The sequence below is a fragment of the Dipodomys spectabilis genome, unplaced genomic scaffold (genome assembly GCF_019054845.1).
Source record: "Dipodomys spectabilis isolate Male_0828 unplaced genomic scaffold, ASM1905484v1 ptg000480l, whole genome shotgun sequence".
Classification (NCBI taxonomy): Eukaryota; Metazoa; Chordata; class Mammalia; order Rodentia; family Heteromyidae; genus Dipodomys; species Dipodomys spectabilis.
The window spans coordinates 3428623-3452465 of record NW_024871157.1 but is presented as its reverse complement, the minus strand read 5'-3'; the positions used below and the strand labels follow the sequence as shown (position 1 = coordinate 3452465).

At 59.4% G+C, this 23843-nt stretch overlaps 2 protein-coding genes across 2 annotated transcripts; one reads left to right on the top strand and one right to left on the bottom strand.

Moving 5' to 3' along the window:
* Positions 1-4978: 4978 nt before the first annotated feature.
* Sds (serine dehydratase) lies at positions 4979-9541 on the top strand. Its single transcript, XM_042669047.1, has 7 exons — positions 4979-5131; positions 5415-5454; positions 5660-5799; positions 6001-6092; positions 6626-6853; positions 8521-8645; positions 9285-9541. The coding sequence occupies exons 1-7, from the start codon at positions 4979-4981 to the stop codon at positions 9491-9493; spliced, it is 987 nt and encodes a 328-aa protein (XP_042524981.1). The 3' UTR covers positions 9494-9541.
* Positions 9542-10720: 1179 nt separating this feature from the next.
* Positions 10721-21529, bottom strand: Plbd2 (phospholipase B domain containing 2). Its single transcript, XM_042669056.1, has 12 exons — positions 21241-21529; positions 18237-18330; positions 17024-17182; positions 16020-16120; positions 15624-15838; positions 14818-14915; positions 13460-13620; positions 12975-13070; positions 12765-12836; positions 12122-12274; positions 11727-11889; positions 10721-11588 (listed from the first exon to the last, which is right to left on the bottom strand). Exons 1-12 carry the CDS (start codon positions 21516-21518, stop codon positions 11385-11387), a joined length of 1794 nt encoding a protein of 597 aa, XP_042524990.1. The 5' UTR covers positions 21519-21529; the 3' UTR covers positions 10721-11384.
* Positions 21530-23843: the final 2314 nt, after the last annotated feature.

Sequence of the window (23843 nt, the reverse complement as noted above, 5' to 3'; positions counted from 1 at the left end):
ATAGTCCTGTCATTCTAGCCACCACGGGAAGTATAAATAGGTGGATCATAGTCCAAGCCTGTAAACACATGCGCAGACTAGAGCAAAATCAGCTAGGGACATGGCTCAAGATGCAGAGTGCCTGCCCACCTGCCAAGCACAAAGCCCCGGGTTCAAACCCCAGAATCAACAAAAAATACACCAACAAGCCAATGAGGACTCTCGGTGGACCCTGTGGTCTGAGATCTCATCGTGTAGCAAACGTTTTGATTTTCCAGTGATGGAATGTGGGCAGAATTCCCCCAGGGAAATCTGCCTGGCCACCTCCTCTCCTCGAGTGTTTTCTCAGACACTGGCTGACCCCAGGCCCAGGCTCCTGTGTTCTGGGTCCTGACCGTGGACGAGGTGTCCGGTTTTACATATCAGCGCACACAGAGAGGCTGTTTGTCACCCAGGGAGTGACGCAAATTTGGGAGCACCCGCCACTGACACAACACTGGGGTTGTGCAAACAGATCAGCAAGGTTTGGACCAAACTGAACCGTGGCACGATGCCAGATGAGTGAAAAAAGGTGGCAAAGTGCCAGGACCTAGAGCTGGGGGCCACGGAACGACTTTGAGCGATGTGCTTAAGTAGCAGCTGGAAATGGAACAGTAGCGTCCTAAACAGAACACGGTCTTTCTGCTCGGGGCTTAGTCCTGGCCATGTTACCAGAGGTAGAGAAGAAAGAACAAAGGAGGAATTCTTCTGCATCACTCTCCCCTCCAACAGCTTCACAGCCTGAGATCGGGGCCAGATCATTCTCTGCGCCCCCCCCCCCACATCACTGTAGGCTTGTGGAGAGTCCCCCGGCTTCCATCCGGAGAATGGCAAGTCCTCAGCCCAGCGATGACAATAAGATGATGTCTACAGTGTAAAATCACCCCCAGAGTAGAGCTGGGCGCGGACTGCAGCAGCTGGGAACGGCGGGGAGTGGGGAAGGAGGGGGAGGGGAGGCAACCAGTGACCCTGAACCCCACCCCCACCCCCACCCCGGGCTGGAAAACATGCTTGTGCTTTGGCTTTATTTTTATTTTATTTTTTGTCAGTTGTGAAGGGTTTGAACTCAGGGCCTGGGCACTGACACTGAGTTTTTGCATTCAAGGCAAGCGCTCTACCAGTTGAACCACAGCGCCACTTCTGGTTTTCTGGTGGTTCATTGGAGATCAGAGTCTCATGGCCTTTCCTGGCCGGGCTGGCTTTGAACCACGACCCTCAAGATTTCAGCCTTCTAAGTAGCTAGGAATTCAAGCGTGAGCCAATGGCACCTAGCTGCCATGACATTTTGGTGACAGGACCTGGGCACTGTCCTTTAGCCTTTTCACACAAGGCTAGAGCTCTACCATTTGACCCATACCTCCAGTTTTGGCTTTTGGCTGGTTAATTGGAGATAACAGTTTCACTGTGCTGGCTGGCCTCAAAGCTGGATCCTCAGATCTCCGCCTCCTGAGTAGCTAGGATGACAAGTGTGAACCACTGGTGCCCAGAAAATTTTCTTTCTTTCTTTCTTTCTTTCCTTCTTTCTTTCTTTCTTCTTTCTTTTTGTCTTTCTGTCTTTCTTGTGTGTGCTGAAAGTATGGCTTGAACTCAGCACCTTTGGGATTCTTTATTCTTCTTTCTCTGATACCTACTATGTGCCAGACGCTGTGCAAGCACCTAGGTCCAGCCATGGACTGGACAAGCAAGACACTCCGCTTGGAGCTCTGTCCAGCAGGTGGGTGTTGGGACAGGACCCAGCAGAAACACTGGACAGAGCCCATGTGGCGAAGGCCGGTGGGGAAGTTTCGGAGGAAGAGGTCCTCCACGGTGAAGGGCACATTCAGAGAACCGTCTGAAGTATGGCCACGTGGGTGAGGCTTCCAGGAAGGGCCAGGCAGGCAGCGTGAGACCCAGCACCCCCCCACCGCCCCCCACCCTGGGGGCAGGGGGACTCCACACGGCATGGCAGGGCCATGTGCCATGTAGATGTAACACACCGATCCAGGGACACCCGGACGCCACCTCATGTCCCTGCACACCGGGGGGTGTCCCGGGGCAGGCCCAGGACAGCATGTCCTGCCCACAGGGACGGCTGGGCCAGCTGTGTGTGCCCTGGCTGCCCGCCTTCTCATCGATACTCCTGACCTGTGCAGGATGACAAGAGATCTTTGTCGTGGGGACCTGGGAGAGAACCAGCCCAGGTGCGTGTGTGCGTGCGTGTGCAAACGGCCCTCTGTGCCCCCCCACACACACAGTCAAGGGTGGACAGGAGGCTGAGCGTGTTGCAGCGAGACTTCTCTTCTCATTTTCCTTGTTCTTTTTGGTGATGCTGGGGTTTGAACTCAGGGCCTCGGTGCGCTCTAGGCAAGCTCTACCCAGTCGAGCCTTGCCCCCAGCCTTTCTAAATTAGTTTTTCCAATGAGATCGTCTCGTGCTAATTTTTCCCAGCTGGCCTGGAACTTTGATCCTCAGCCCTTCCTCTGTCTCCCAAAAAGCTGGGATTACAGGCCTTTGCCTCCACGCCCAGCCCTCAGTTTCTCTTTCTGTAAGATGGTGATTGTTACTGAGCCCTCTCCTGGTCCTTGGCCACTTGCTGAGGGAGGGCTCTGTGGCTGTTACCCATTCGGGTGGATCATTTTTATTTCTTTTTCTCTTTTTGAGACAGGGTCTGGCTGCCCTGGCAGCCTGGGACTCGCAGGCTGAGTCGCTTAAAGGTTTCTCAGGATCCCATGCCAGCCCAAGTCCTGGGGTAGCTGATGTTACCATGGGCAAATGAAGAAACTGATGGTGGGAGGGAAGGGAGGGCAAAGAGGCCACTGGGACCGGAGACCCAGCCCCAGAAAGCAGGCCAGCTCCCCCTCCCTCCAGGAAGCTCCAGCGGCCAGGAGGTGTGCTCTAGGCAGGGGCGTGGCCTTGGGGCGTGGCCTCGTGGCGCCCTGGGACCCCATTGGCTGCCTGGAGGTGCTGGGGGAATAAAGCCTGAGCAGCGTGCACACCGGGGGGTCCAGTTCTGCAGTCTGTGCTCCCCCTCGGCTTGGACCACCGACCCAATCCAGCAGCTCCTTACCGCCTCTGCCGGGTAAGTGGCCCCGTTCTCAGCTAACACCCCCCCCCCCCGGGCCTGGCTGGGGGATCCCAGTAGGGACTGTCAGGGAAAGAGGGGGGCAAGTGAGGGACAGGGGGCGGATAGATCTCTGCAGCCAGGGGCTCCGGGCCTTGGGACAATCGCAGAGTCCACCCCTCGCCCCCATCCCTCCCTCCCCCTCCCTCATGCCTTCCCACCCTCCCTCACCCCCACTCAGGGAAATGAGCCGTAAGAGGTGACAGTTACTGAGTGTTCCCAGCCCCCAAGCCACTTCCCTCCCTCCCGCAGGTGGGATGGGTTTCAGGTCTCTGAACCCCTTTCTCTGAGAGCCCAGCCCAGGAGAGGGTTGCTGGGGCTCCCCAAATCTGCCTGACAAGGGGTCCTTGTGGTGGGATCCACAGGCTTTCCATGCCCACGGGTCATGACTGGGTGCCGCGGCTGGGTCATAACCATAGGAACTGAAAGTTACCGCCAGGAGATTTGGGGGTGCACTCTTGTTTTGTTTTTATTTTGTGCCAGTCCTGAGGTTTGCATTCAGGTCCTGGGCGCTGTCCCTGAGCTCTTTTGCTCAAGGCTAGTGCTCTTCCACTTGAGCCACAGCGCCACTTCTGACTTTCTGGTGGTTAATTAGAGAGAAGAGTCTCAGACTTTCCTGCCCTGGCTGGCTTCAAACTTCCATCCTCAGATCTCAGCCTCTTGAGTAGCTAGGATTACAGGTGTGAGCACTAGTGCCTGGCTAGGAGCACCTGTTGTGAAGTGCCCGCCATATCAAGACATCTACCTGAGAGGAGGTGGCCGGCCTGGGATCTGCACTAATCTGGGTGGTCGTGGGGTGGTCAGAGAGGGAAGTGCTGAAGTGGGTGAGGTGGCTCCCCCCCCCCCCCGCACTTTCCTTATAACTGAGAATGTCTAGCCAGCTGTCTGCAATCTATGCTTGAGCCAGGAGTGCCAAGTCCAGAGGTTTGGACTCAATGGTGACATTAAAAATGGAGGTGCTTGCCAGGCACCAGTCTCACGCCTATAAACCTAGCTACTCAGGAGGCTGAGATCTGAGGACTGAGGTTCAAAGCCAGCCCAGGCAGGAAAGTCCATGAGACTCTTATCTCCAATAAACCACCAGAAACCCAGAAGTGGTGCTGTGGCTCAAGTGGTACAGCACTTGCCTTGAGCTGAAGAGCTCAGGGACAGCACCCAGGCCCAGAGTTCAAGCCCCACAACCAGCCAAAAAAAAAAAAAAATAGAGGTGCTAGCCAGGTACAGGTGGCTCACACCTGTAATCTTAGCTACTCAGGAGGCTGAGATCTGAGGATAGAGGTTCAAAGCCAGCCTGGGCAAGAAAGTCTGTGAGACTCTGATCTCCAATAAACCACCAGAAAACCAGAAGTGGCGCTATGGCTCAAGTGGTAGAGCGCTAGCCTTGAGCTGAAGAGCTGAGGGACAGCGCCCAGGCCCAGAGTTCAAGACCTACAACCCACCAAAAGAAAAAAAATGGAGACGTTGGCTCGGATTTATCTGGGCTGCAGGGGACACCAGACAAGCCCTCATCCAACCGTCTGCCCAAGTCGGGGGAGAATCAGATCTCCCCTGTAAATCCTAGCAAGACCAAAAGACTCAACCTGCATGTGAGGCCACAGAGCCTGAGAGAGCTTGTGCTCTGAGCTCCCCACCTGAGCATCCCCAGCAGCCCAAACCACACCCCATTCTACAGACTGGGGAAGCAGAGGCAGAGCACAGATTACCTGCTCATGGCCCAAGACGAGCTAATGGCTGGGGCTGAGGTTGACAGTCTTGGGTCACTGTATCACCTCAGAGCTTTTCTCAACACCTCCTCCTCTGCCCCCCCCCCCAACCTCAGGGCAACCGCCGGCACCTGGCCAGCTCTCAGGACCCTCCACAATGGCGTCGGCAGAGCCCCTGCACGTGAAGAGCCCCATCCGCGACAGCATGACCCTGACCAAGGTGGCCGGCACCAGTGTCTACCTCAAGATGGACAGCTCCCAGCCCTCTGGCTCCTTCAAGATCCGGGGCATCGGGCACTTCTGCAAGACGGTAGGGGGGTGGAAAGGGGGTGTGGGGAGGGAGAGCCCTCCTTCCTCCCGAGGACCAGGGTCTGGACCCCATGGTTCGGGAGCTGGGGAGCTGGCACACACCTGCCTTCCCAGCGCTGGGGAGGATGTGGCAGGGAGACCACGCGCCCAGCCCCCCAGATACCTGGCAGACTCCCAAACAGACGCAAAGGGGCGCTAGGTGGGCTGGCCCCCCCTGCCCTGGGGGTGAAGGCCGCGCCCAGCAGTGAAGGGGGCGGCCCTCACCTCCACTCTTGTCTCCACAGTGGGCTGCGCGGGGCTGTGAGCACTTCGTCTGCTCCTCGGGTAAGCCAGCAGTGTCCTCGCTGCGTGTCCTCGGGCCACCGCACCACCTCTCTGCGCCCTCGCTTGCGCTGTGCCCGCAGTCTCCACTCTGAGTTCTAGGAGGAGGCCCGCGGTCATGGGGGAGGAAGGGAAGACCAGAGCTCTTAGTGTGGGGGTTGGCCAGGTCACCCACACTGAGACATTGCCACCCCCCCCCCACGCACAGCGGGCAACGCGGGCATGGCGGCTGCCTATGCCGCCAGGAAACTGGGCATCCCCGCCACCATCGTCGTGCCCAACACCACGCCCGAGCTCACCGTGGAGCGGCTCAAGAGCGAAGGAGCCGTGGTCGAGGTGGTGGGAGAAGTAAGTGCCAACCAAGATCCTACCTCTCCGGCCCCACCCACCACCCAGCCACGCCCACCCCTGTCCTAGGACACCTGGGGAGGGACAGGATCCCACCTCTCTGGCCCCGCCCATCCTGGCCTCGCCCACATCCCGAGCCCCACCCACATCCCAGCCACGCCCATCCCCCACGCCCCCTATCTCCGTCCTATGGCCCCACAGACACTGGTGGAGGCCTTCGAGCTGGCCAAGGCCCTGGTGAAGAACAACCCCGGCTGGGTATACGTGCCCCCGTTCGATGACCCCCTTATCTGGTGAGTGGGTCTCTGGGTCCCCTGGTGTGGGTGGTGGGCGTCTGTCACACATAGCTCCATAGAGATGGGGACTCCAATGCAGGCTCCCCCCCGCCCCAGGAGCAAGGACCAGAGAGGAAGGAAGCAGCTCATCTGGGGGTGACTCAGTGACACAGGCAGGAAGTGGGTAGAAGGGGCTCTGGTGGGCAGGGAGCCTTCCCTGGCTGCTGGAGCTTTGTCCTTGGGTGCCCCGTGGGTCCTCCACACGCGGAGGAGGCGTGGGGGCGTTTAGCCAAAGGCCTCCTTACCCACCGGCTCAGGGGCATCACCTCCTGGCGGCATCACCTCCTGGCACCGCCGGAGGCCACATTGTAAGGCAGCTGCAGAGGCCAGACAGGCTGACAGCCAGGGCTGGGGGCAGGCAGGGGTGTCCAAGACCCATCAGATGAGGGCAGGTGCAACCCAACCTGTCATCTCAGTGCGGGACCCCTGTCTGGCATCCCCAGAGAGCTCAGCCCTGACCTGTCCCCCACTTCTCCTGACCTCACCCCCAGGGAAGGCCACATGTCCATCGTCCGGGAGCTGAAAGAGGCGCTGAGCACAAAGCCAGGGGCCATCGTGCTGTCGGTGGGCGGCGGGGGGCTGCTGTGCGGGGTGGTCCAGGGACTGCAGGAGGTGGGCTGGGGGGACGTACCCATCATCGCCATGGAAACCATCGGTGCCCACAGCTTCCATGCGGCCACAAGGGAAGGCAAGCTGGTCTCCCTGCCCAGGATCACCAGGTGAGCAGCCGGGGAGTCTCCCACACCCCCTAGCCCTGTTTTACCCTAGCCCTGTTTTACAGGCCATTTCGGAAACTAAAGCTGTGGGTGTTTGTGCATAGGCCGGCTGGGACTGCATGCCAACAATGTCCTATTTCCTTGGGTAAAAATGTTAATATTAACAAGTGGATGTATGTGGTGTGTGTGTGTGTGTGTGTGTGTGTGTGTGTGTCCTAGGGCTTGAACTCAGGATCTGTCCCTTAGCTTTTTTGTCTCAGTGCTGGCGCTCTACCACTTGAATCATAGCTCCACTTCCGGCTTTTTGATGGTTAATTGGAGATAAGAGTCTCACAGCTTTTCTGCCTGGGCTGTCTTTGAACCATGATGATCAGATCTCGGTCTCTTGAGTAGTTAGGATTAGGGGTGTGAACCAGAGATACCAGGCTACATTAATCATTTCTAGAAATCAAGGTTTACACACAGCATTAATCTGCCAGTCATTTATTGAGCCCCTGACTTGTGCAAGACACTGGCTGATCTCAGAGAGAGGTGACAAATATCCGTAGCTCTTGCTCTCAGGACATTCATATTCCAGTACCCAATCTTTGTCCCGCTGCACTTAGCTTTGGGGGTGCATGCAGTACAGCAACAGTGGCTTAAACAACATAGAGCTTTATTTTTCTCTGCTATGAGAATCTGAAGGGGGGCATGTTGTGGGCAAGTCCACATCAGAGACCAGGTTCCTGGAGTTTCTTGCCCCACTATGCTAAGTCCAAAATGGCTGCCTACATGCCAGCTAGCACGGCTACCCTCCATCTGGCAGGAAAGAGGAAGCAAAGGCAAATGGCTGTGCCCAGCCTTTAAAGACAAAGTACAGCTGGCTTTTTGACTGTAACAGGGTTCCTCCCATCCCAGGAAACATCATCAGGTGAAAACATCCTAAGTCAAAAAAAAAAAAATCAAATGCACCTCACTCACCATACTCTTCTACTACAGAGTTGTCCCCAACCCCTGCCCACAAAGGGAGACAACATTGTATCCTAAATCGGTCGCCTGGAGCGAGTCCCAAGTTCCAAATCCAAAGCACACTCTCCCTTCCACATGATCATAGCGTTGAAAACTGGCTGAACTTCCTCTCATTGGACAGAACTTGTCACGTGATCACACCTAGCTGCAAGGGAATCTGGGAAAGTGTCTTGATGCCAGGTCTCCATGGGTGCAGTTAGAATACCTACAGTAGACAAGAGTTCTCTGCCCCAGACAGGAATCCTCTGGATTTCTGAGTCTGGCCGTTGCTGTTCTGACCTCTGTTCCCTGCCGGGACAGAAGTGATCACTGTGGAGATTCCTCCCCATCCCCACTACTCCCCCCCCCCCCCGGCCTCAGTTTCCTTATACAAAACTCAGGCAATTAGTATCAGCAAAAGCTGCCATGCATTACTTCATGCATGGTGCTTGTTTTGGTGGGGGCGGGGGGTAGGGGTGGGGAGACCGTGGCACTATGGGGTCATACCTAGGAGGAGGTGGCTGCAATCCTGAGCCTGGAAGCCCAGGCAGAAAGGGGCCCCCAGGCCCCCTAGCTGCAGGGGCTGCCTCTTACATGCGCCTCTTTCTCTCCTCCTTGTCTCTGCCTCCTTCCTCTCTCGCCTGCCCCCTCCCCCATTCCCATCCACACCCCACCTCTCCCAGTGTCGCCAAGGCTCTGGGCGTGGCGACTGTAGGGGCACAGGCCCTGAAGGTGTTTCAGGAACACCCCATTTTCTCTGAGGTTGTCTCGGACCAGGAGGCTGTGGCTGCCATTGAGAAGTTTGTGGGTATGTGCCAAGGGATCCTGCTCACCCCAATTTTGCCTCCTATCTCTGTCTAGAATGTGGCCTTTCTCATAGTACAACAAACTTTAAAACACACACACACACACACACACACACACACACAGAAATGTAAGTCTGTTAACCATAAAAATAGGGAACAGTAACTAAATGTTTCAAATGTTGATTCTGAGCTTCCTAGTAGCCATGGTAAAAGAGGAAAGGATGGGCTCAGAGTTGGATTTGCAGGAGGGTCAATAACTGAACTCCTTCCAGGTTCAGCCTAGGACAGGGACTGGAGGCGAGAGGGTGGAGCACAGCTGCCATTTAATTCTCCTGAACTTGTAGGCAATTTGGCTCCTCAGCTGTGATGCTCAGTGCTTCAGCCATGACCACCATTTCACACCTGTGAATGCTCACGACCAAACCTAGACCCTGCCTCAGGCTCGGAGGGCCCTACCTACCTGCTGTGATCATGAGAGTTTGGCCCAAGACTTGAGTCTGTGGCCAGAGCTGAGCTGACTGGTTCATGTTCCCCAAGCTCTGCAAGTGGCCTGTTCTGATTGGCTCATGACCCCCAAGCTCCACAAATGGCCTTGCAGTTCCTCACACCCACCTGACCATACCCTTCCCCCCCCCCCACAGACGATGAGAAGACCCTGGTGGAGCCCGCCTGTGGGGCTGCCCTGGCTGCCATCTACAGCCAGGTGGTGAAGAAGCTCCAGGGGGAGGGGAAGCTGCCGGTGCCCCTGTCCTCCCTGGTGGCCATTGTCTGCGGGGGCAGCAACATCAGCCTGGCCCAGCTGCAGGCCCTCAAGGCACAGCTGGGCATGAAGAACGGGCTGCCGGAGTGAGGCCCGGCCGCACCTGGGATGGGTTTACACCTGCACCTCGCCGTGAATACTCCTGGATTGTGAGCAGAGTTGGGCTGGCCAGTCAGCAGCCCCCCGAGGTGCGGAACTGAGCCTCTGGAACAAGGGACCGCTCTCAGCCACCCGAGGGTGGCGGCTGCCTGGAGCAGCGCCCTGGGTCCGTGGCGGGGTCCCAGATCTCAGCAGGAGGGACTCGGCACCCAGGCTTCCCCCCAAGCCGAACCCGAGAGCACTGCACAGACTCACATCGGGACGCCCTCCCCCCGAGGCCCAGCTCAGCTCAACCAGTTTTCTAATGTGCACTTTTTCATTGAAAAGGATAAATACATATTTATAAAACAGTAACAAAAAAATCTTGGCTAGGTGGCTCACACCTGTAATCCTACTCAGGAGGCTGAGATGTGAGGATCCCGGCTTGAAGCCAGGCTGGGCAGTGCATGAGACTCCTCGCCAATTAATCAGCAAAAAGCTGGGCTAGAAGGCTATGGCTCCAGTGGTAGAGCACCAGCCGTGACCAGGAAAGCTGGGCCAGTTTAGGGCCCTGAGTTTAAGCCACACACACACATCATGGCAGCCGACAAGAAGCAGGTCATGTGCCTGGTAACCACAGGCCTCTTGGGATAGGGAAGCAGGGCCCGGCCTGTACTGGGGGCCTGACGGGGGCTTGCTAACAGCAGGTGGCGCGTGCACAGAGCTCCCGGCTCCCCCTCGACAGGACACCCTCACCACACCCTGGGGTGGCTGTGAACATCGCAGCCCCACTCTGCAGATGAGGCCACCGAGGCGCTAAGGTTTCTACACGTAGTGAGAGACAGAGGCCGGACTCGAAGCCATGTCCGTGGCTCCAGGAAGGGCTGTGTGCTTTCTACCCCCAGCACAGACCAGCATGAAGCTCTCAGCTCTCAGGCAGGCTGTGTGGAAGGCCACTGGGACGGGGCTGCTCTACAGCCCACAGAAGGGCCTTAGAGGGCCCGGCGGTTACCAAGGTCCTAGACAGGACCTCGTGCATGGCAGGTGCTCAATAAACACCTAGGAAGGAAGGAAGGATGAATGGATGGATGGACAAATGGGTTACTGGGCAGATGGATGGGTGGGTGACTGCATGTGGACAGACAGACGGACAGACATCTATGTCAGTGGGAGGTATAACTGAAGCCAGCCAAGAGATGGGCCCCGCCCCTTCCCTCACCCCAAGAAGCACGGCGCAGCCACAGCCTCTCATGTTTAATGGCATCACGCACGGCCTGCCCTTCGGTTGCTGCAGCAGGGTGCTGTGGCTCTGGCCGGAGCCCAGGGGCAGGCCTAGGCAGGGGTAGGGCAGACCAGAGCCTGGGCACAGAGCTACCAGCCCCGCAGGGAGAAGACACTGGAGAGTCCGCCAGCCACAGGTGGCCAGAAACTTTGGTTCGTGTGCATGGTCAAGCTTCTGTCCTCAGGAAGCTGCCCAGACAGAGGGACAAGGGACATGGGCAGGGCTGCTCCCCGAAGGGGGAGGCGCCAGACTGGCCAGGACCAACCAGAGACCACAGCCGGGTCCCAGGAGGAAGCTCACTACCCCAGGAATCCCAAGCGAGGGAGAGGGGAGGAGGCCTAGGGGGGAGGCCCGGTTTAGGACTGAGGAGGGAGCAGAGTTTTAGGGCAGGCCCAGAGATGGCAGAGACGTGGAGAAACGAGGGAGAGGGAGGGAGAGCGGCCGAGGGGGAGAGAGCCATGGAGGGAGGGAGGGAGAGAGCGAGACAGGCAGGGCAGGATGGCCGTGGCTGCCCTGCTTCAGGGGGGACAGTGAGGTCAGGCCTGTGCCCCGCTGGGTTTGCATGTCACTCCGCGGGGAGACCACTGGATGCAGATGGCCCTGGCAGACCCTGGCGACAAATCAGGGCCCCTCAGAGGGCGGGGCGGGTCTCCAGAACGGGCCCCACAGGACCTCCACGGGCAAGAACTTCCAGAGGTCCGGCTGGCCCATGTGCAGCACGTCTGGGAAGGGCGAGGAGCTCCACTGGAACGGGGGCACCTGGTCCCACGTGGGGCCGCTGACGGCCAGCAGCCCCAGGGCCTTGGCTAGTGACATGCTGGTGACCTGGGGGTGGGGGAGCAGAGGGCAGGTGGATGAGATCTGGGGGGGCCTGGCCCTCCTGACCCCTGACCTTGACCGAGGCCATGGCCCCGCCCTGCCCGTGAACCCCACCCCCTGCAGCCCCCCCCCACCCCAGGCCACCTTCACGTCGATGCCCCCGTGGGAGCGCTGCCGTAGCGCCTGGAACGGGTAGGACCCATTGGCCGGGTTGAGGTCGGAGCGGGCGGAGATGGCGTTCTCCCCGTTGGGCTTGGGGTCGCAGGCCTCGCACAGCGACAGGGGGTCGTGGAGGAAGTCGTTGTACCTGGCGAGCGAAGGCACAGGAGCCTCAAGGCCACCGCCCCGGGGCTCCCAGACCAGCCCATGCACCCCACCTGCCCCAGGAAGAGCAGGAGCGGGAGGCACCCCGCTCCACAACACTGCTGGGGACTCCGATGGCCCCGGCCACACAGCCACAGCCACGCCGGTCCTACATGGATCCCCCCCCCCCCCGTGAGACGGGGGCTCCCCGGCATGGCATGGCGGGGCCGGCGCACCTCATCAGCTGGATCATGGAGTGCATGTCGCGCACCAGCGAGTGGTTCCGCTGGAAGATCTGGGCGCGGGGGCTCTTGTTGTAGGAGAACCAGTCCCCGTACTGGGCCACCAGCTCCCGCAGCCCGCTGGCGTTGAACACGGTCTCGGAGGACCTGCCAGCGGGACAGAGCTGGTCACCAGGACGCAGACCCAGGCCCTGGCCTGACGCCCAGGGGCGGTGACAGCACAGCGCCGGCGCTCACGCCGGGACACCGGGCAGCGGGGACCGAGTCCACGGCTCTGGGGCCCACCCCACACAGGCTCATCCCCAGCCTCCCACGATTCCCTGCACCAGGCGGGAAGCAAGGGGCACCGAGGCAGCCACACTGGAGAAGTGGCAGGCTGCCCCATCCACCCCCGCCCCGCTGCCCCGACCTCGGGGGCCGGAGCTGGGGCCACAGACTGGGCTTTGAGGCATAAGAGCACAGCAACTCGCTGCCCGGCCCCCCGGCAAAGCCTGGAAGCGAACCAGCTCCAGCAACGTGAGAGGCCTGCAGCTCAAGCGCCAGTACCGGCAAAAGCAAACCAGTCACCTAGGGGAGAACCCTGCACCCCCAGAAGAAAGGGCAGCTTGGGAGGCCGGCGAGGAGGGAGGGCACGTACGGGATGTTGTAGCTGGCCCAGTAGGTGGCGCGGTAGAGCTCCTGGGTCTTGTCAGCTATTACCACCATGCCCCTGGGAGCAGAGGGTTCAGTGAGCACCTGCGCGCTGTGCCCTGCACCCGCACAGGCCCCGAGGCCCCGCCCGCGCCAGAGGGGGCGACTCTCCAGCCCTGGCTCCTCCCCTCCCTGCCAGCCTCCCAGGGGTCCTCACGGGATCTGTTCCAGGATGGTGAGCACCCTGCTCGTAACACTGGGCCCTCCCGGAATGAACACATTGTAGTCCACGATCATCCACTGGTTATTATACCTGCGGTGAAGGCGGGGGCTGAAGAGAGCCGGGCCACTGCCCAGCCCCTGCCCAGTGCCCACACAGCCGAGTCCCGGGCGGGGATGGCCTAGGAATGCCCGCCACCACCCTGACAACACACGGCCCGGCCGGGTGCCCGCGCTGCTGGCCCGGAAGGGCATTCCGTGGCTCCCCAGCATGTGGGGGCCTCTCTGGGGCCTCTGAGACCCAGGATCACAAGCCTGCCCCCTCCTCCTCCTCCTCCTCCTCTCTTCCCTCTCCTCCTCTCCCCTCCTCCTCCTGCCAAACCTGATCCACCCAACCTTCAAACAGAACGGGGTGAGCCCTTTCCTCCTGGGCCTCCTGGTGCCTGAGGGCTGAGGACTCTGTCCCAGGCCAGAGCCACTCACGTGCCACTGTTGAACCTCTTGAAGGTGTCTGTCCAGGAGTCCCCATCCACAGCCAGGCGGTTGGCCACGATGTTCCGCACCCACTCCAGCACGCAGCCCTCGGGCTGCACGTACTTCCACAGGGCGGGGTTCCTGTTGCCGATAGTGGTCTCCAGTGTGACCTGGGAGGGGGAGGGCGTTAAGGGACACTGCACAGCCCAGGCAGGTGGCCTGCCACCACGTGGCCGTGCTGAAACTGAGTGAGGAGTGGTTTGTTACACCCTCCTGCCTGGTGGCTCCTGCCTGTAATCCCAGCTACTCAGGAGCCTGAGATCTGAGGATCACAGTGTGAAGCCAGCTGGGATCGACAAATCTGAGACACTCCTATCTCCAATTAACTAGCAAAAGCCAAAACTGGAGGTGTGATTCAAGTGGCAGAGGACCAGCCTTGAGCAAAAGAGCGAAGGGACAGCACCCAGGCCTCGCCCTGGGACAAAAACAGGGGGCGGGGGAGTGTCCTGCTGAGAACGTGTAACATCAGGCACACGTCTAGGCACACGTCTAGGCTTCCTGGGGTACAGACCGCTCATCAAGGGAACGATGCCGCTGTCTTTCTGGCTGTCCCCACAACCAGCTTCTGGTCAGCTCTGCCAGGCATCTGAACAGCCTTGGGGGGCAGGGGGCCTCCAAGACCCCCTCCCCCAAACCACCTGCTTTGAAGCTGACCAAAAAACGGGAGGGGAGGTCCTGCAGGAGGGGAGTCCCCTGAGGCCCCGTGTTCCCAGGGGGCTGAAGCCCCCCTGCGGCTGCCACACTCCCCAGCAAGCCCCCACCCCCATGCCTGGCCTTGGAGAAAAGCCACAGAAAAGACAAGAGAGCAGCAGTCCTCCATCAGTACGCCCCACCCCCACCCCGTGCAGAGGGCACTTCCAGAGGGGAGCTGGGTCTCCAGTGCTGCGGGGCGGGGGGGGGGGGGCGCCCTGGGATCGCAGGACTCCTTTGAGGGTGCCGGAACACATTTCTGAACAAGCCTGGAGACCCGCCAGCTGATGGGGGAGGGGCGGGGGGACAGCCCATTGTCAACAGGAGTGGACGCGGGCAGAACAAGGTCGAGGTTGTGGGCAGGGAGGAGGGGGAGCCTCCCCAACACCCACGGGAGGACTCCCCCAAACCTGGATTAAGACACAGGGTTCCAGGACACGTCAGCCCCCCCCCACATAGTATGTGATCTCTGCTGATCAAGCTCTTGTGGGGGTCTGAGCACCCCAGCCAGAAAGGAGCTCGGGCCATGTTTGGCAGGCAGTGGCCATCTCCACCTCCATCCTGGACTGTGGCTCACGCTGGGGCAGGTCCCCGGGGAGGGGGCACAGGTGACTCACCAGCCCGCTGCCCAGAATGTAGAAGTCGTCACAGGAGAAGATGGTTCCCGGGTAGGACGAGAAGACCTGCTTGCTGCCGGGGATCAGGGGCTGGTCCTCTGTGGGGGGGCAGCGAGGGGCTGGTGAGCAGGTCTGCGGAGACCGCAGCACCCACACCGGGCCAGGTGAGGTCCCCAGGTGGGAAGCCAGCAGGCCCCAGAGGAAACCGCACTCCACCCCTTCCGTCGTTTAGAAGGGGGGGTGTGGCCAGGTGTGGCGACGTACGCTAATCCCAGCAGTCAGGAGGCTCAGGCAGGAGGATCCAAGTTCCAGGCCCCATCACATACACACAGGCCAGGGCAGACCTGCAGCTGCCCAGGACAGTGTCCACCAAGGAAGAAGCCAGGCCCACCTGAGCCGCTGGTGCCACACACGGCCCCCACCAGGCCACGCTAGCCACACGAGCCAGGCCCTGGCCAGCAGGGCGGCTCACTGACGTCAGGCTGCCTGTGCTCTAACTCTCACGCGGGCTACTACACTTGGGGGCGTGCAGCGTGCAAGAGTCCAAATGTCTCTTACCACAGGACGCTGCCGGCTAAATTCCACCATGCTAGAAGCTTCCTGTGTGTGCCTTAACGCAGTGGGCAAAGCACTCTTCCCCGGAAGGGGCTGCTTTAGAGGCAGGGCCGGGCTGGAGCTGACCCCTGCCCCGGTCATGCGGCAAGCGCAAGCAGGTACCCCTTGTCAAGTGGGGACACCCCCAGCACGGCCCCACAGCGGCACCCCGCCCCGCGGGGCCTGCCCACACTCCTGTGGGGTGCTCACACCTGCGGGGCCCTCCCGGAACTGCAGCCAGTACTTCTTGATGACCCGCAGCATGTTCTGGTAGGAGTTCCAGGTGTTGTGGGCCACCAGCAGGTCGCGGTGGCCGGGCAGCAGCTTGACCAGGGCGGAGCAGGCGCCCGAGCCCAGCACGGGCTTGCTGTTGCTCTTGTTCAGGGCGGGCTCCAGGTCTTCCAGGTCTCCCGAGAGCTGCAGCAGGCTGCGAGGCCAGATTCTGGGGTCACAGGCCTGCGGCCCCGCACCCGCCGCAGGCCGAGGCTCGAGGGGCCGGCTGACCCACTGGGGCTGGGGTGCGGGAAAGGGTGGAGCTGGCATGGGACGGGGTCTCACTGGGAGGTGCGGAGCCCTCCCCACCCTGTGCACGCTTGGGGGGCACTTACAGGAACCCCAAGGGTTTGATGGTGAACTTCTCTGTCGGGAAGGCCACACGGCCTTCGTAGCTGTCCTCTAGGCCTTTCAGCTGCAGGAGGGTGAGCCGCACCTAGGGGTGGGGTGGGGGTGAGGCCTCTCCCCAGGGCTGCCCCTCTCCCTCGAGGAAGGGGCTCCAGCCCGCGCTGGTCCTTGCACGCCAAGCACTCCCTTGCTTCCAGTGGACTACGTCCCCAGCTTGTGCCCACCCCAGTTACCCCCACTGAAGAGCCGAGGTCAAAAGCCACCTCCTCCAGGAAGCCCCCCATCCCATGCTGGCCCATTGGTGACTACTGCCAGTCTGAGTTTGGTTCCTAGCTGTCCCTGCTCCCCCTGGGCACCCCGGAGCCACGATCGCCACACCTCTCACAGGCTGGCACGAACAGCTCCGTGCCCAGGGGCGGGGGAGAGAGGGACATGTTGGTGGGGGCACGGGTGGATGGATGGACGGACAGGCGGGTGTGTGAGTGGGTGAGGGCTGGAGGTGGAAGGGTGAGATGCAGGGGGATGGGAGGTGTGAACAGCAGTGAGAATCGCGGATGTGTGAGCAGGCATCCGTTTTGCAGAGCTAGGTTGGCGGAGAGCTCCCAGGTAAGCCCCGGAGTCTCCTGGGGTGGGTGCTCACGGTAACTGACTTTTTCACTGAGGACGGAGACAGCAGCCCGAAGGCAAAGCCCCGGCACAGCCAGGGGAAGGGAAACACACTCCACTGGGCCCCAACTCTGTTTTCCTTTTGTCCCTTTCCTCTTCTCCAACTGTTTCCACCTGCATTTGATACACGCCATGTGGGAAGCAATCACCTTGCTATGCGAGAAAAATATGTGATGGGAGAAAGCAGAATGGGCCGGGGAGACGGGAAGAGGCCGGTACGGGGCATCCACACACCCCAGGGCGGACCAAGAGCGGGAGGCGGGCAGCTGGCCAGCGGGGAAGCCGGGCGCCCCAACGGCGGCACTGCCCCCCACCAGAGGCCCACCTGGTGCCAGTAGGTGGAGTTCACCTGCTGCTCCATCTCCGACTGCATCCATGCCAGATTGGCCTCCAGGAAGCTCTTGAGCTTCTCACAGTAGCCGACCTCGTACTCGAACGGGCCGCAGTAGTTCACCACTGTGTTCATCCAGTGCATGTAGATGAGCTGGGGAGCAACAGATGATGGGGGGGGGGACCCTGAGGGCTCAGCCGGCCAGAGCAGAGGCACCTGAGATCATGCCCATTCTCCCCTCCCACCGCCTCCTGCAGCTCCCAGCTCTTGTCCCTGCCAGGGCCCCATAGGCCAGGCCTAGACTGGACCTCACCTGCCTGGAGCTGTATGCACCAGCCAGGCCACCGGGGATGTTTTGTGCTCTCTGCTGTGCTCTGAGCACTGAGGTCAGGATAAGAAGACAGCAAGACACATGCCAGGCTGTTGGCACTGCCTGCCTAGTGCTGTGTACAAGGCTGAGCCTGGGCTGACAAGTTCAGGCCTCACAGCTGTGCTGCTGTTGACTCCCCGGAGCTGCTCTGATCTGGCTCCGCTCCGTCCCCAGAGGCTGCGGGCTCACCATCCGCCATGCCCATCCCCGGCCCAAGGCCACGAGTCTGCCTGACCTTGGATGGGAAGCGCCAGGTCGGCAAACTAAGTAAAACCAAACTTTCCCTTTATTTTAGCACTATGAGGCTGGCTGGCATGCCCGCTTGCAGATAAGGAAACTGAGGCACAGGGGCCTTTCCCAAGGTCACCCAGGCAGTGAGTCACAAGGGCCAGGGTTGTACATTTGTAGCCAGCTGCTGGTGGCTCACGCCTGCCATCTAGCTACTCAGGAGGCTGAGATCTGAGGATCGTGGGTTGAAGTCTGTGAGACTCTTGTCTTCAATGAACCACCAAAAAGCCAGAAGTGGAGCTGTGGCTCAAGTGGTAGAAAGAACATTAGCTTTGAGAAAAAAGAAAGCTCAGAGACAGCACAAAGGGCCCAAGACAAGTACAAAAAGAAGTGTTAAACGTCTGTGGGCGGGAGGCGGGGGGGCCGTTGGTGACGTGGTAGTGTCACGTGAGGACCTGGGGTGCTGGCTGCTGTATGGATGTACCCGTAGCATCATCTATGTCTGGAGCCGTCAGGACTGGACGGAGGGCCGGGGCTCCTTCTGCGCACACCCCAGACCCCGCAGCCCAGGAGGAGTGCAGCGGGGCCTCGGGCCCCACCTGGGCTTACCTCCTCTGACACGGAAGCCTCCACCACGCCAGCTGCGTAGGCCTGCAGGCTGTCATTGTAGCTGCCATTGGTGCCCAGCTCCAGGAAGGCCCACCTGGACAGGAAGGGGACTCTTGGTCAGTGGCTCCTGACCAGACAGACATCTGCTCAAGGGTGCTGGCTTTTATTTGCCTTGTCTCCCAGTCCTGGGACCTGAACTCGGGTCTTGTGTGTTGTCCCTGATCCTCTGTGTGCTCAATGCCAGCACTCTACCACTTGGGCCCCAGCACTACTTCCTGGTTTTTTGTTTGTTTTTTCCCTGAGTGGTTTTACTGGAGATAAGCCGTACAGACTTTCCTGGGCTGGCTTCACACCATGATCCTCAGATTTCAGCCTCCCAAGTAGCTAGGGTGACAGGTGTGAGCCACTGGCGCCCGCTGTTTCTATCGTTTTTTGAGACAGATTCTCTCCAGTAAACCACGCTGTGGTCTGAATAAATAATGACCCCCCTGCCTCCCCACCCTGAGTGCTGAGATTACAGGAATGTACCTCCATGCCCTGCCTGGTTGTAGAGATGAACTGCTGGGTGAAGGACACAGGGACTTTAATTAAACTAGGGCCAAACAACCCCTCCATACCCACCAAGGTTGGATCAGCCTACAACCCCACAACCAGCCGACATTCTCTCCTCCTTTCGCTTGGCACACCCGGCCACACCACGCTGCACGGCAGGCAGGCGTTCCAGTTCACCTGACAGGACAGGAGGCTGTCCGGAGTCAGTGCAGAGCAGAGGCTCTTGGCCCCCAGGCCCCGCCCTTCACCGTGCCACCCTACAGCCTCCACCAATGGCCACAGAGCCTTCCCACCCCCTCATCTAGTCTCAGTCACACAGGCACCAAAGCCTCAGGAATGGAGCCCATTGGGAGGGAGGCCAGCATCAGGCCCCACAGTCACACACAGGACCTGATGGCAGAGCCAGCCATGCTCGCTGTGGCTGAGGGCAGGTGTCAGTGACAAAGGTGGGAAGAGAGAAGCCATGGGGGGCCATAGGGGGCCATAGAATAACGACGTCTAAAAGTATTTCTCAAGCTGGGCGCTGGTGGCTCACGCCTGTCATCCTAGCTACTGAGGAAGCTGAGCTCCGAGGATCGCGGTTCAAAGCCAGCCTGGGCAGGAAAGTCCGTGAAACTCTTATCTCCAATGAAAACTGGAAGTGGCGCTGTGGCCCAAATGGTAGAGCGCTAGCCTTGAACTGAAGAGCTGAGGGACAGCGCCCAGGCCCAGAGTTCAGGCCCCACAACCAACAAAAGTAGTAAGAATCTCTCTCCCTCTCTCTCTCTCACACACACACACACAACTGTACTTATACATGCACGTGCATGCATGTTTAGGTCTGCTCAAATATATACATATATTTCTTTTTTTTTGGGGGGTGGTCCAGTCGTGGGGCCTGAACTCCAGGCCTGGGCGCTGTCCCTCAGCTCTTCAGCTCAAGGCTAGCGCTCCACCACTTGAGCCACAGCGCCACTTCCAGCCTTTTCTGCTTATGTGGTGCTGAGGAATCAAACCCAGGGCCTCAGGCATGCAAGGCAAGCGCTCTACAGACACTGAGCCACCTTCCCAGCCCCCTATATATATATATATATATATATATATATATATATATATATATATATATATACACATACATACATACACACTCACACACACACACACACACATTTCTATGTGTGGTGGGCTACTACAGGTTTTTACTTCCCTGTTTATATACAGGAAGTTCTAGAAACCAGTTGTGGTGTCTCACACAGGTTTTTGCTTCCTATATCTCTTCCTACCTTTCTAAGTGGCTTGAGTTTGTCTGAAACTCTTTTAGTTCCACTCATTTTTTTCTAAGCAGCTGGTTTTGCTATGAGGAAGTGAGCAGGGCCAGGCACGGTGTGCACGTCTGGACCCCAGCACTCAGAGGGCCGAGGCAGGAAAATCTCAACTTTGAGGCCAGCCTGGGGTGCCTCAGAGCAAGTGTCTCAAAAGCCAACCAAGTACCAGACGCTCACGCCTGGAATTCTGCTACTCAAGAGGCTGAGATCTGGTTGCAGTTGGAAGCCAGCCCAGGCAGGAAAGTCTACTGAGTACGAGGAAGGTGGCTCAGTGGTAGAGCACTGGCCTAGCATGCATGAAGCCCTGGGTTCCATTCCTCAGCACCTCATACACAGAAAAACTCGGAAGTGGCCCAGTGGCTCAAGTGGTAGAGCACTAGCCTTGAGCAAAAGCAGCTCAGGGATGGTGCCCAGGACCTGAGTTCAAGCTCCAGGACTGGTGATAGGGGAAGGGAGGGGAAGGGAGGGGAAGGGAGAGGAAGGGAGGGGAAGGGAGGGGGAGGGGAAGGGAAAAGAAAGGAAGAGAAGGGAGGGGAGGGGGGGGGAGGGGAGGGAATAAAGTACATTGAGACTCATCTCCAATTAACTTGTGAGGCTCAAGTGTTAGAGCACCAGCCTTGGGTGAAAAACTCAAGTGAGAATGTGAGGCCCTGAGTTTGGGTCCCAGTACTGAAATCAATCAATCAATCAGTCTGGGCCTAGGATGGGGAGAGCACCCCCTAGACAAGCGAAGAGTGGGGTCAGGACGAGTTTTGCTCACAGTAATAGCCTCTTGCCAGCGATCAGGAGCCACCGTCTCTCGGGGCCTGGGGCCGGGCGGTGTGGGGCGGGCCTGCCCCGGGGCTCTGGGTGTCTAGGGAAACTTAGGGACCCTCAACTTTCCCACTGGCCTGAAACCAGTGCTGTGGCCCCGGCTTTGGGCGGGACGAGCTAGCCTGGGGGCCGCGGGGGCGGGGCCGGCCTCGGGCCCGGGACCGTCCACGGGGGCGGGGTCCCTGCGACGGCCCCTCCCAGCCGGGGACGCGGTCCGGACGCGGGGTGGCGGCCGGGGGAAACTGAGTCCCCGCGGGCCAGGGCGCCGTCCCCCGCCCGAGGCGGCCCCGGCGCGCCCTGCGGGCCGGCCCCGCGCGGGCCGGGCCAACCCTTACCCGGTCTCGCGGATGGCGTTGGTGAGGTTGGCCCAGGCCACGGCCCCGGGGTGGAGGCCGTCCACCAGGCGCAGCTGGCCCGACGCCGCGTCCACCAGCACCGAGCGGCTGCGGGAGACGGGCGGCTCGGGCTTGTGGCGCCCCCAGCGGTCCCCCGGGCTCGGGACGGCGCCCGCCGGGCCGCTCGGGGACAGCCCGACCAGCACGGCCAGCACCAGCGCCCGCGACAGCGACCCAGCCGGGCGGCCGCCGCGGAACCCGTACGGAGGGGCCGCCATGACCGCGCGGAGCCGCGCCGCAGCCTGGACCACGTGACCGCGCTCCGCCGCGGGGCGGGGCCTGCGGCGGGGCGGGGCCTGCGGCGGGGCGGGGCCTGCGGCGGGGCGGGGCCTGCGGCGGGGCGGGGCCTGCGAGCCGGGCGGGGTCTGGCTGAGGGGCGGGGCCTGTGTGCTGGGCGTGGCTTGAGGGGGAGAGAATGAGTCTTTCCGGGGTGGGCGGGGCCTGGGGAGACCCAGGGGGCGGGCAGATCTTAAAGGGCCAGGCGTGCTCTTTCCCCTGCTTAAGCCTTGCACACTCTTCCGTGACGCCTTTTTATTTGTTTATTTAGCCACTTCTGGGGTTTGAACTCAGGGCCTGAGCACTGTCCTGGAGCTTTTTCTTTGTCGGTCGTGAGGCCTGGATGCTGTCCCTGAGCTCTTCGGCTCAAGGCCAGCGCCCTACCGTTGGAGACACAGGGCCACTTCAGAGTCTCACGGACTTTCCTGCCCGGGCTGGCTTTGAACTGCGATCCTCGGAGCTCAGCCTCCTCAGTAGCCAGAATTACAGGCGTGAGCCACTGGGGCCCAGCTTCCTTGAGCTTCTTCAGCTCAAGGCTAGCGCTCTACCACCTGAGCCACAGCACCACCTCCAGCCCTTTCTGCTTATGTGGTGCTGAGGAATCGAACCCAGGGCTTCATGTAGGTGAGGCCAGCACTCTACCACTGAGCCACCTTCCCAGCCCTTGACACTTCTTCAAATTGACAAAAATCTCCAATCTGGGGAAAAGTTGCAAGTGTAGTAGAATGCAGATCTGTATGCCCTCCATCAGTTGCTAATATTTTGTTAATATTTCATTAAATTGTTTGATGAAGTAGCATGTCAGCTCTAACTAAATACTGCAGCTGGCCAAAAGCTGGAAGTGAGGGTGTGCTAGAGGGCTAGCCTTTTGGGCTTCTGGTCTTCAGCACACACACACACACACACACACACACACATACACACACACCCCAGACCTGTTATGATATTGCATATATGAGTAACCCCCAATCACTGAACTTTTAAGTTATTTCCAGTTGTGAAGATATCTGTAACGAAGTTCTGCTTAGGACATTGTCCAACCCTTCTCTCCCTTTCCTCAACAAAGCTCCAGGAGAGACACAGGTGGAGGAAAGGGTGGCTGGGGTCCAAGCTCCTTCCTGGAGATGAAATGCACCCAGGGAGGGCTGGGAAGGTGGCTCAGTGGTAGAGCGCTTGCCTTGCATGCCTGAGGCCCTGGGTTCTATTCCTCAGTACCATATAAGCAAAAAAAAAAAAAAAAAAGCCAGAAGTGGCGCTATGATTCAAGCGGTAGAGCGCTAGCCTTGAGCTGAAGAGCTGAGGGACAGCGCCCAGGCCTAGAGTTCAGGCCCCACGACCGGACCCCCCCCCAAAAAAAAAGAAATGCACCCAGGGAACATTCCAGTGAAGACCCTCCCTCCACAGGCAGGCTCTGCTGTCCATCCGGCATCCCTGAGATACGAGGAGCCCCCATCACCAGAGCACTGAACTAGGCCCGGGCTGCAGGGACTAATACGAACCACGTAGTTATAAAGGTGAGGTTCCTGTTTTGCTAAGGAGCCTGCCTGTGTCTGGCTTCTTATACTAAGTGAAAGTTCCAGTTCTCTGTCCCCTTCCAGCCCTCTGGCCACTTCTGCTCATGCTGTGTCCCCCCCACTCCCATTCATGCATATGTCTTCACCTGCCACCTCAACTCTACCCCCCCAATGTTGCAGCTTAGTGCCCGGGGGGGTCTGGCATAACGCAGGTGGCCCAGCCTGGGTGTGGTAGAAGGTATTGAATGGGTTCCACTCAGATCTGGGTGCAGTGCCATCTCTGCCATTTCATAATTTAACTTGACTGGTTTGGGATTCACTCCTAAGAAGCTGATATCCTCAGGATCCCAGTGCATGGCAATCACTCATGATCCAAGACTCTGGGAGGCTAAAGCAGGAGGATCATGAGTTCAAGGCCAGCCTGAGCTACATAGCAAGACCCTCTCTCTCCCTCACCTCCCCCAAGCATGTGTGAGGCTATACACTGCTGTTCACTCAATGGGATGTGGGGAGTCCTTTTCCCTACTGCCCCCCCCAATATAGCTCCCCTTTGCTGCTCATTGTGCTAGCTAGACATATCCTGTGATTGAGTTCGGCTGGCAGCTGTACCTTTCAAATACAACCAAGACCTTGGCATCCAGCTATGCACCAGTGGCTCATGCCTTCTTCCTAGCTACTCAGGAGGCTGAGTTAGAAGGATCTCGGTTAGAAGCCAGCCTGGGCATGAAAGTCTGTGAGACTCTTATCTCCAAA